At 36.0% G+C, this 12,788-nt stretch overlaps 1 protein-coding gene across 3 annotated transcripts in view; it reads left to right on the top strand.

Moving 5' to 3' along the window:
* Positions 1 to 12,788, top strand: part of AKAP6 (A-kinase anchoring protein 6) — a 267,040-nt gene that overhangs the window by 79,231 nt on the left and 175,021 nt on the right. For all 3 annotated transcript variants that reach the window (XM_087723435.1, XM_087723439.1, XM_087723448.1), the window contains one exon: positions 5,006 to 5,128. In XM_087723435.1, coding sequence (XP_087579561.1) covers positions 5,006 to 5,128 — 123 coding nt within the window. The remainder of the gene's footprint in view (positions 1 to 5,005; positions 5,129 to 12,788) is intronic.

Raw genomic sequence — 12,788 nt, forward strand, 5'->3', positions numbered from 1 at the left:
AAAAATCTGGTCAGACTTTGAAGATCCGGTTATTGTAACCAACTCTATAAAGTAGAGTTCTAGTATTCTTGTGACATCTGCCTCCTCACCTGATCTAACTTGAAAGTTGGATGGTCAGCTGCTTGGACGCTGGTTCAAAATATACCCCCTGCATACGATGCAAATAAATGACATTTTCTCTTACTATTGGTTATATTCCTTACATTGTCCTGAAGAGAAATGATTATATGTCCTGCTTATACAGTAGGCTCTCAAGCAGGAAACCATCCAGGATAAGAACTGTTCTAGTCAACTCTCCCCTATTCCTTTGTAATGGTAGAAGTGATTTCCACAACAGAGGCTGAAACTTTCTTTCTTTGGCCCCATGTTACTATGAAAACAGATGTAAAGATTAACCCTTTGCTTTTAGGGTCCCAATGGCTGTGGGTTGGATGCCAGTCAACTAATGGAGGGAGAGCTAAAGTCAATTTAATATCTCAGTTAAAATAAGCATAGCAGTTTTTTAAAAATGCATTAAATTACATGGCTATTCTGCTAGTTTAAGACAGAAATATGGAACATTCAAGGCAGGAATATGTCTATATTTCTCCTCCAAAATCTGTAAATTTCCTTTTCTTGATATCTGAGCTGAACATTCAAAGGAGAGGGAACAGTCAGAACTGGGGAATCCTCAATAGTGGAGAAGGGACTTGGCATCCTTAACCTCCCTCCTATTAGGTCAGTTCCCATCAACAGCTTTTAACATCTAAACACTTTTTTATACGACCTTAAATGGTACCCAGTGCTTAGGGCTGGGCTGCTACAGGTTCACCCAGGTTCAGGAGAACCCATAGCTAACATTATGGCCAGTTCAGAGAACCTCCAAATCCCACCCCTTGATGGTTCCTCCCACCCCATTTCCGGCCTCCAGAGCCCGGAAGAGGAAGTTTTCGCCCTTCCGGAGGCTCAAGGAAAGCCTCCGAAGCATGGGGAAGGCAAAAACACCCTCTCCCTCTGCTGTGGTACATCAGGCCGACTAGGCCACATCCACTATGGCCATGCCCACCCAGCAACTGGGTAGAGAACCTGTTGCTGAAATTTTTGAAGCCCACCCCTGCCAGTGGTAATAGAGTGGCATATATACAGTTCATTCTGCTTCCAAGTGCACTTAAACATACGAAGACCAATGGAATGTGAGCAGGCATGCGAGCAGAAAAATCACCTCACGTAGAGCTACAACATCCTGTTGTATTTCACATACAATGGCCCGGGCTTGGTGTTATGATCTGCTCTCTGGTCATCAATTTGGATTGTTATAATCTTTTTCCTGAAATGAAGTACACATTACTGCTTGGAGTTTTTGTTCATTTGTTTGTGTTATTTCTATTTTAACCTGAATACTGGAGTTGCTGGCAGTATACAAGATACATAATTAATAAATAAATTACACAGAAGAAAACATACTGTATTCATAGCACTGCTTTTAAAAATGCTTGAAAGAATTCCAAAAGATGAGGATCTGCCAGTTTTCTCTATCTTGTTCACATTTTAAAAAATAATAATTTAATTAGCATGCACCAGGTGTCCTGCAAAGAAAAATATAATGTCTCCAGCATATTTATTCTAAAAATGACTACAGATTCATTAAGCTCCTATAACTTTTATTAAAAAATGAACATGAGGTACAGGTGCATCCCAACATTTCCTTTGGTTGGGTGTCCGTGTTTTCTTAATGTGGCCCCTACACAGGCTATTCCTGCAAGGAAAGAATTGGGAAAGGGCTGGATGTGGAAAAATGACAGCTTTGTAATTGGTTGTTGTAATGGTCAACCATGTAACTAGCCATCTGTTAAATCATCATCTCTCTCCACTAGTAGTCATTTTGTAAGAGTGCCACCAATATAAGCTTAAAATTCCAAATGTGCTCGTGGGTGCAGAAAGTCTGGCTAGTATTCCTATAAAGGCAGATATTAATGAATAGCTATTTCCAGTATTTGCCATAGGTTGGCATTTCATAATGGCTAGAAGGCTATGACTAAGATTAAATCGTTCTTTAAAATCTCATGATGACTTTGCTATTTTGTAGTTATTCCTCCAGATGGTGCTGTTTACTTAGACAATGACACTTTGGACCTGACAATGTTGTGCCCTCATAATGATTTTCAATATCGGGGCTTTTAGCATTCTACAGTTGTTTTCTTTTGAACAGTTTCCATAAACATTTATATATGTCATCAGAAAAGTAGTAGGCTTTTTCTTAAGATTTATTTTTTTAATTGGAAAATGGACTTTATTCCAATCACAGGTATAGCCATAGGAATAGTTTCTTATACTTTCATCTAGTTCTGAATTTAATGTTACACTTCAGGGATGTTCACCATAAATACCTCTACTTGTGATAAGAACATTATGGCCCTTACTGACAGTACAATATATTTTAATAAATGTACAAGGGGAATGATTATATTATTTAATACATGATTCTAGCTGATCAGTTTTCTGTGTTAGTATTTTACTTCATTATTTCAGCTTTTAAAATATTAAATATGTTATAAAAATTATATCTTTTATATATGCTAAAAATATAGGTTCCAAATTATAGATTGTTTATTAATAGGTCATGGAATGTTTATATATTTAAATAATATGTATTTATCTATTCCGAATAGGATTTCATTCTTATTATCTACACTATTCTCCCACTATGATCACATACATGGAGAATAAATGATATTACATGTCTTGCCCTGTATGAGAACAAGTTTTAGCTTCTGTATCTATAACTAGATAGAGGTTTGTACAAAAGCTTCTGTATATTGTATGGTTGTAGCATATGTTCAATAACTGTGCAGCACATAAGTCAGAGAGAGAATTATTTTAACAGGAAGGAAGGAAGGAAAGAAGGAAGAAAGGAAAGAAAGAAGGAAGGATCAATGGTTATACTCACCCCATATAGAGAAAGAAGGAAAGATCAATGACTGCAGCCACACTATATGAAGTTTATTCAACTAGCATATCTTTCAGGCAGTGCAACCAAATCTGATTTTGTCAGAAACAAGAAGTTGGAACAACCCCCAAATGGGAGTTCTCCAGCTGTCTGAATTTTTAAAAATCCTTCTAGCATTTCATAAGAGGCTTTATAAAATGTGGACAGTAAAATATATAAAAATAAAGTTTCCTATCCTTGTCTATAATGGCTCCAACTCTGATTGGCTGCAGGAAATTTTCACTGAGTAAAAATAAATAAATAAAAAACAGAGTTGCAGCTTATTATTAGTATGTGCCGACATTCATCTTCCCCCGGAGGATATGCTTAGGATGCCATGATAACATCACATTTTAGATTAGGATTGTTATCTTACTTTTCTTACTAAAGAAACTTCAGACTCTTAAACACAACCACAAACACTCCATGCACACGTGGAAACATATGACTAGTTTTTTCTTTTTCTTTTTTTCTTTTCCACTATAATTTTGCACCACTGAGTTGCAAACCAATTTTGTTGTATTTATTTTGCACAATGCCAATAAAGAGTATACTAAAGTAATAGCATAAAATTCATCACCAATTCCAACTACAGTATAAAACCTTTATTTTGTGTCTCTGTGTATATCTATTCAAGAGTTCCTGTCTGAGGCTTGCTTTCAAAAATCTGCAACCATAAGAGCTTCTCAGATGACATAACATAAACAAATAAATACAAATATATGAAATTAAAATAAATTTTGGAAAATTGGAGAGTTATTCCAGTTTCTGAAATAAACTGACTGTGTTAGAATTCCATTGTCATAATCTCCCAAAAGTTTCAGGATTATGGGAAATAATCCAATACATCTGGAGAACATCTGCTATATGGGAGGCTGGTCTATTCCATTTGCTAATGCTTACAGTTGCTTTGGAGTTGGGCAACCAAATCAAATAAATAAATAAAGTTTCTAAACAAGCTTCATTAGGAATGATCATGAAGAGCCGAGGTGACGCAGTGATTAAATGCAGCACTGCAGGCTACTTCAGCTGACTGCAGTTCTGCAGTTCGGCTGTTCAAATCTCAGCGGCTCAAGGTTGACTCAGCCTTCCATCCTTCCGAGGTGGGTAAAATGAGGACCCAGGTTGTTGGGGCAATATGCTGACTCTGTAAACCGCTTAGAGAGGGCTGAAAGCCCTATGAAGCGATATATAAGTCTAACTGCTATTGCTATTGCTATGTTGCACCCTGAGCAGACCCTCTTCTATACCTACATAGTCAGGAATCTGTTGGCAGATACGGTAGAGTATTGCAGATGATCATCTATTTGTGAAAGAAGATCACAAACCACTTAGACTTTATGTTTTCTGACACACTGCAATTTTAACAAGTGAACTGGAAACCAGAGCAATGTAAACAAAATGGCAGCAATGTGTTCTGAGATGCAAATATTGATTGCATGGATATTATTTCGATATTCATTATTTTTAGTTAGTTCTATAGCATAGTAAGCCAGCTGTTATTTTTCAATCCTGCATTTTCTATTCAGATATTATAATTACTTTTAGTTTTAATTAAGAATAAAAACCTTTATAAAGTGGATTCTAAAACCTTCAGGGTCAAAATATATCAAAATATATCATAAAAGTAGGCTTCTTTGTCTTCTAACCATTGACATTGCAGATCTCTCTCTCTCTCTCTCTCTCTCTCTCCCCCCTTCCTTCTCTCTCTCTCTCCCTCTTCCTCTCTCCCCCTCCCTCTCTCTCTCCCCCCTCTTTCTCCCTCTCTCTCTCCCCAAATAAAACATATAAACCTCCAAAATTTCCTCTAATGAAATAGGTTTTCCATGGTTATGACAAGAAATCTATAACCTATAATTTATATTCATTACTGCCCTAAATTTTCTCAATATAGGTTAGGCCAATTCCTTTTCTCCCATCCATCTTCATCATCTCATTGTTTTAGTACATACTTACTGAATGTAGAGCTGTTTTATAACTGTATTACCTATTTACAGTGGTCTTTTAACAACTGTCTTTTCTTGTTTTCTCTTTTTCAAGGGGTTTGTAAGCAAGTTGGATGAATTCATTCAATGGTTAAATGAAGCCATGGAAACCACAGAAAACTGGACTCCTCCAAAGGCTGAGACAGACAGTCTTAAACTCTACCTGGAAACGCACTTGGTAGGACAAAATTATATTGTTACCAAAATCAGTAATAAAAAACAGTTTCTTTACTGCTATTATCCTGACCTTCATTATCAATTATATATAGTTTGGCCTTTCCAGAAATACATAATGTAAGTGTATGAATTAAAAAGTCAGTCAATTCATGAACTGGAAAAATGGTAGAATCCCTTTTGGAGGTTTTAAATGTAAATAGTGTAGAACAAATGCTACAGCGAGGTTAAGATGCCCCTAAAATAATAAATAAAAGAAAACATATTCTTACAAATAAGTCACTTAGGTGAGATGGGAGGTATAGAAATTTAATAAATAAATACATTAATTGTAAATAAGAACTTTATAATAGGAATGAAGTCCTTTTAGCATTTTAATTGTGCTGTCAGATCATTTAAATATTTTTATACTGTACATTTTTATTTATTTATTTAGGAAATTTATAAAGCTGCCTACTTACTCTCAGCAACTCTAGGCATTATAATATGAACTTTATAATGTTACCTCAGTACCTCAAAATCTAAATAATGCTAGAGGAAACATAATCATTATATTTACATCCTCCTACTTTAATGAACCTATAATCCCTTGCGGGGTGGAGTCTGGGCAACTGAATGGAGCTGAGTTTTTACTGGCCAGATGCCCTTCCTGTCGCCAATGAGGAGGTTTTCTCCAGCAGATACCTCTCTATGTGCCTATAGAGAGAAATATCTGCCTCAACCTAGGTTCAAACTCACAGCCTCCTGATTGTGGGATGAGAGCGCCACCTCTAGGCCACTGCATCACTCATAATTATTGTATTTGCATAAAAATATAATTATAATTGCATTAAGAAATTTTGAATCCATTGAATCCACAAAACAATAAGAGGAATAGGTGGATAGATGGACAGATGGCTATTGATGAAGAGTAGAGATCCAAATCTGAGTTCCAGATAATGGTGGTACATTAGTTTTCAATATCAGATGTTCCATGCGCATAGCAATTAATTTTTGTTGTCTACCACACTATATGTTAGGGCAGTGGTTCTTAACCTGTGGGTCATGATCCCTTTGGGGGTCGAATGACCCTTTCACAGGGATTGCCTAAGACCATCGCAAAACACATATTTTCAATGGTCTTAGGAACCGAGATCTGGCTCCTCTATGGTTGGGGATCACCACAACATGAAGAACTGTATTAAAGGGTCGCGTCATTGGGAAGGTTGAGAACCATTGTGTTAGGGGAATTAATCTGCAGTCTTATTATCATTCTTCGTGAAATCAGTAAGGTTTACCTTTCAATAGACATGCTACACAATTGCATATTTTAAGATAGAATTCAATTAGATATGCTTCTCAGTTGGGTACATATATGATCACATTGCAAAATTTTAACATGGTGTCTTGTTTGTAGTTGAAAGATAGAGCTAGTCAATGCTTTATATTAATTATAATGTCATCTTTTCAATTGATATTGTTTTGGCAGAAACTCTAATCTCTATTTAAGCAGAAGTCTATGAAATTAAATTCCCATGAAGTGCAGTGTCAAAATTATCCTGATAGAGTATTTGAAGGAGCAGGTGCCCGAACTCATTATGTGAGACACATGACAAAGCTCTTCATAGTGAGTGTTGGATAGATCCTCACATAAAACATTTTGTTGAATTCATGCTGCTGCAAAAGAAAATCTTTTGTGTGTGCCTGCACTAGGTTTTCTTCTGTGAACAAAGAGAAGTCTCCCTTCATGGACTGATTCAACATTAGATTGGAAGAGACTCATTACAATAATAGGATGTGTCTATGCTTGCATAATAAAAATGATATATTTATGTCTGTGCCTTCACCAATGATATTAAATGCATATATAATAGTAGTGTATTCAGTGATGGCTACCATGGCGTTGTTTGTGGATCATGCTGGAAACATCAAGGTTTAATTAATCCATCATCTATTCTCATAGTGGCTGATAAGATACCATCAGGAAGCAGACAAGCAGGTTATGACTGTAAGAGTATCTTCTGGCTTTATGATCTCCAGCAGTTGTTATCAAGAAGAATATTACCTCAGATACTGAAAATAATATGAAGATTAGTTTTATTCCCCATGATAATTCTTTTGTGCAGCTGTCCAAGCTAGTAAGCATCACTGTATCTTCTCACAATGAATCCCTTTATTTTATCTTCTGAATCCCTGCTATTCAGGTTGACTGGATTACTCCATTTTAGGAAGAAAAACCTGTTCATATCCACTTTCACCAGTCTTATTTTTATGTGTCAAGCATTTTCACCTTCTTATTTTATTCTTCAATGTAATATTTTTTATAGAATTGTTCCAATTTTATGACCATTTAGTTTTCTCTTTTTCATGTCTTTCCCACCTCTACAATATCTTTTCCAAACCACAGAACTAAAGCTGAACACAGCACTCAAAAGTATAAATCATATACCAGTAATTCAAAATAGGACCTTATACAGTTTATATATTTAATTAATTTCTCACGGCAACTGAAACTGAATCACCATTTTGTTGACATATTTACCACAATGCCAAGAATCCTTTCATGGCCATTTGTTATCTATTCAGATCTCATTATTTGATTTTTTTTGTCTCTTTCTAAATCATTTAATTAAGCTACATAAAGGCAGTTTCCTCCAGTTTAGTGAACTTCAGTGAAATTCTTTTGAAGTTTTTCCTTTTTTAAAATCCTGGAACAATTTGGAATTGTATAATCTTAGCTATTGCACTGCCAGCCTAACATCATGTCATTTTAAAGAAATTTAAAAGCATTGGTTGAAATACTGTATGTCACTTGGGGGAATTCTACAGTTTTATGTTAAACCACTAGGGTGCCTTGCTCAGCAGTGAAGCATAATTGCAGGTCTGCTCATTGGACATGAAAATGACTACATATCATTTTTGGAGGATGGGAATAAAGGGCAGGGTCCTCAGTGCACCCCAAGCATGCTGGGAAGGCAACCTCCACTAATCTTTTTTTGGGGTGTGTGCATGCCATGCATCAAAGGAGGTATTTTTCAAACTCCACCAGCAGAAGCAGACTTGTGCAGATTGTCTGCTGCACTTTATTTCATTATAGGTAAATTTCCCCATTCCTATTAATTAATGTTCTGGGGTAGGGCCTGCCTTCCCTTTGCTATCACTGATCAGCATCTCCTATAGCCATTTTGTCTTGGACTGCTGACCTGACTCTGCTCTTCCAAATGTAAAACTGACTAAGGCCAGAGAGGATTGGTCAAAGAGCAGACTTTTCTCTTTGTTTCCTTTTTGAAAACTACCCTACCAATGGAGCAGTGGAAAGATAAAATGGCCTTTCAGTTCACAGGATGACCAGTGAAATAGTGAAACTCCTAAATGCTGGGTAAAAATTGACAAGAATTCCATGAATTTCTCCTTTGGATTCAAATGCAACAAGAAAGATAAACCTATCTACTGTTTTATATAAGATTGGCAAATCTCTATCCAAAAGAAGAGGATGGCTCACAGATAAGTGCTATAACTGGAAACTATATGTCCATAGAAACATCCATTTAGGAACATAATTGGTACTCCCCCCCCCGCCCAATATAACTAAGATTGGGAAAGAAGTAGGAGGAATCTACCAACCAGGTTCAATCATAACTATTTGACCAGCATCATTACCAAAACTAAGAAATGGATCAAAACTAAACAGGAATATCTTTACCAGTTTCATTCTCAGCTAGTTCAGCATAGGAGACAATCATCTTAAGACTGATACATGAATGACCTGTTGAAGATGTACAACAAAGGCAGCCACCTCTATCCTTAGCAATGTTTTATATTCAATTGCTGAGGCTGGATATTCATCTAATTTACTGAACATTTGGACCATCTTTTAAAAGCTGACAATTCACCTGTCCTCTGCAGAACCTCATCCTTAATGTCCACCTGGTGACTATGGCCTCATTTTGTAATACTGAAAGAAGTTACAAGGTTGACTCAGCCCTCCATCCTTCTGAGGTGGATAAAATGAGGACCCAAATTGTTGGGGGCAATATGCTGACTCTGTAAAACCACTTAGAGAGGGCTGTAAAGCACTGTGAAGCAGTATATAAGTCTAAGTGCTATTGCTATTGCTACAATGGCAATAGAACAGTGGTTCCCAAACTTGGCAACTTTAAGACTTGTGGACTTCAACTCCCAGAATTCTCCAGCCAGCTCTGCTGGAGAATTCTGGGAGTTGAAGTCCACAAGTCTTAAAGTTGCCAAGTTTGGGAACCACTGCAATATAAAATTTACAACAGCAGTTTCAAATGAAGTAATAGTTTAGTCCTTATGAAAGATGATTGTTATCTTTGGACCAACTATAAGGATGTAAGAAGAACTATGCTGTGGCAGGCAAATGATTTAATTAGTCCCTAATTTTGTTTCAGAGTGGTGAACCAGTTGTGTAAAGTAAGGCCCAAAGGAGAACTGCTATACATTAGTCATTCAGCTGATGTTCCCTAAACACTAGCGCTGCTCAGTTTGGATAGTTTTCTCTGCAAAGTGATAAACTCTGCTTTGATGACTAAAGAAGAAAAAGACATACCTGACTGAAAATAATATAGCAAACAGCTACTATCTATTTTGCTCTTGTTTGCTGTGACACTTGGAGGTTGTGAAAATAGTTTCCCCCTTAAGACCGATGTGTTATTGGTTAATCTATTGCTAGATTTTGCTATATGTGCTTTGCAGCAAATTAGACTGAATTTTGTGCAACTGTAAAATTGCAAATCAAGCCCCAGAGTTTTGGCCCATCTTTATTCATCATATTTTACTTCTTCAGTCAACATTATTACTGGTTAATAGGTGCACCTGTAAATCAAGCTGCATTGTGTACTTGATATGTTATGTTAAGTGAATCTTTTCTAGGGCAGCAAGTCTATTTTTTCTAATGAAGAAGAATATCTCATCTTTCCCAATTTTCCTATCAAACACATCTACATCATCTTAAGGCAGCATCACATCCAGCTGCATCAATACTCTGCTCCAATTATATGAAATTACCCAAACTCCTCTGGGCTCCTTTAGGTTTTCTTTGCTATATGAGGCGCCTTCATGTACATCTCTTGTGAAGTGCATGATTACAAACTATTCAACACAAGCCTGTTTTAAGTAAACAGTAAATTAAATATTGTCAGAGATTGCTCAAGCTTGCATCTATGAAAGGAAGTCTAAAAAAAAAGATTTCATGGAAAATAACGCTTTAAGAAAAGTGGTTGCACTAAGACTCCAGGCTTTTCCCTTATTTGGGAATGCTTGATCTAGTTTATATTTTTGGCTTGAGATAATTTTCATCTAGATTTCAGCTTGATTTGCTTAATAGTATTAAAGTTATTTAAATATATTGCATAACTTGATTTATAAAAGCAAAAAGCTTAAATTCCTAAAATAGAGAAAATCATTATTTCATTCTGTGTGAGAAATTCAGTATTACATAGTATTGCACAAATTTAAGGATTATATTTTGGATATATATTTTTAAAGAAAATCTCTATTTATTTAACTCCTAATAACTATTAAAAGCTCTTTTTTATTCTTATGCATCAAACAGTAGAAAAACTAATTTCCTCTTATATGTTTCCTCTCATCTATTACTTTCTTCTGTTGAGCTAAGGGAAAATATAAGGCATATGTAAGTATACATAAAATATTTACTAATGGTCTTCCATAAAATGCATCTTACCTATTCATGAAGCTGTGCAAAGAAAGTTGTTGTCCTCCTCCAGCATTGTAGACCTGTGTTGAGCAAAGATAGATATCATCTAATATTTCATTTAACTGAGCAATGCTGTTAACTTGAGAATTATTGGGTAGTTGACTCAGAAGCAATGTCTATAATACATCAAGTCATTTTTTTGGATTAAGCTATGTGAAGATGACATTTCTGAATGAAGTTTCTCTCTTGTACGTTCATATCATTTTATATGGAAGCATTTTAATGGCTATGCCTTAAACCATTACAAAAGAAAACTGGGATACAAATATGATGTATTTATGCATGCAAGCATTCATGTTATGATGATCTAAATTAAATCATAATGTAGTTTCTACAAAACACAAATTACCTGTAATGAAATTCTCATAAAGTGCCACCATTGTGGTCATTTTCTATCACAGAACTATTTTAACTATTCACTAAGTCATATCTAAATGTGAGGCTCATGACACATCAACTATGGTAACAGTTTCATACTGCATAGTTTACTTAATGAAGAATCAACGTTGTCAATAATACCCCCCAAAATAGAAACCCAATGTATCTCTTCGACCCTCCATACACCCTTTCTTTCGCCCCCCCTCCAACTTTCCATCTTCCCACCATCATTCCCCTCTACCCTACTTCCCCTCCCCCTCTACCACTCCTCTCTCCCAATACACTCCCTCCCTTCCTTCTCACCCTCCCTCCAATCCTCTCTCCCACCCTCTCTACCCCTCTTTCTTCTATCCCTCTACACCTCCCTTCGGTGTATTTCTACTATCTATTAATATATTCAGCTTGTCCTATTTTTACACTGGAATTAAAGAGCAACAGTATACAAGTGCAATCGCGTTACTTTAAAATCTAACACATACTATATATTCCCCCTCCCCCCCTAAGACCCCACCTCCCTTCCCCCCCCCCCGACTTCCCAGAGCCCGTACACAGTGTAGATTTTTAACAAACACAGTCCAAAATATATTAATACAAAGGAAATTAAAAAAAGAAAGTCAATAACATCTCTGCGTTGAACTCAGCTTCTTCCTGTTGCACAAACTTTGAGCAGTTTAGATTATTCCTAATCTTAAGCATAGGCTATCTGGAATTTCTTAGTCCCGTATTTGTTTTGTGTATAGTCAATCCATTTTTTCCAGTCTCGTTTATATCTCTCATTTGAGTGGTCTTTAAGATATGCCGATATTTTAGCCATCTCGGCTAGGTTTGTAACTTTCAATGTCCATTCTTGAGTTGTAGGCAAGTCTTCCTTTATTGTTTATTGTTTAATGTTATATGGCCCCGGTTCTGTACAGTATATGTGTGACTGTACGAAAATGAAAATGGAAAATAAAACACATTTACATAACAAAAAAAAATCAATGTGAGCAAACCACCAGTATTAGTAATATATGCAATTTATAACTGGTGTCCTGGTGAATACTTGGACTTCTACTTTTCTTGGCAAGATTTTCAGAAATGGATTGCTATTGCTTTCTTTCTAAGGCTGAAACCATATCATCTTTTGGACCTCATTAAGTGCACCTTCTCTATCATACTGCCTGTCCTCTGAAATCAGGCCTTCCCTGAGATCTGGATAGGTTCCATCTTGATAACATTATTGAGGGCCTTAAGGACAGTGGGTTCTGCAAGGCTTTGTTGTAGGGTATATGGAATTCTCTTGCTCAAGAGTTTTGACATGTGTTATATATGTTTGGATGTGAGTTTTCCAAACTACTATTTTCTTAATACCTGTTTGTTACTTACCTTAATGTTGTTTTATTATTTTATTTTACTCTGCTTTTATATTATGAGTTGTCCAGAATAATTTGGCGGCACAAATTGATAAATGAATAATAATGAAAAGCAACTAGACACTAGTGGAAATGTGCAAAAAATAGGTTTGGCAGGAAGTAGTAGACCTTCATAGGAAATATCCTTAATTGTCTAATTTACCAGTACCAAGCAT

Source organism: Thamnophis sirtalis, unplaced genomic scaffold (assembly GCF_051295495.1).
Source record: "Thamnophis sirtalis isolate CommonGarterSnake01/CBP01778 unplaced genomic scaffold, rThaSir2_p1.2 scaffold_1, whole genome shotgun sequence".
Lineage (NCBI taxonomy): Eukaryota > Metazoa > Chordata > Lepidosauria > Squamata > Natricidae > Thamnophis > Thamnophis sirtalis.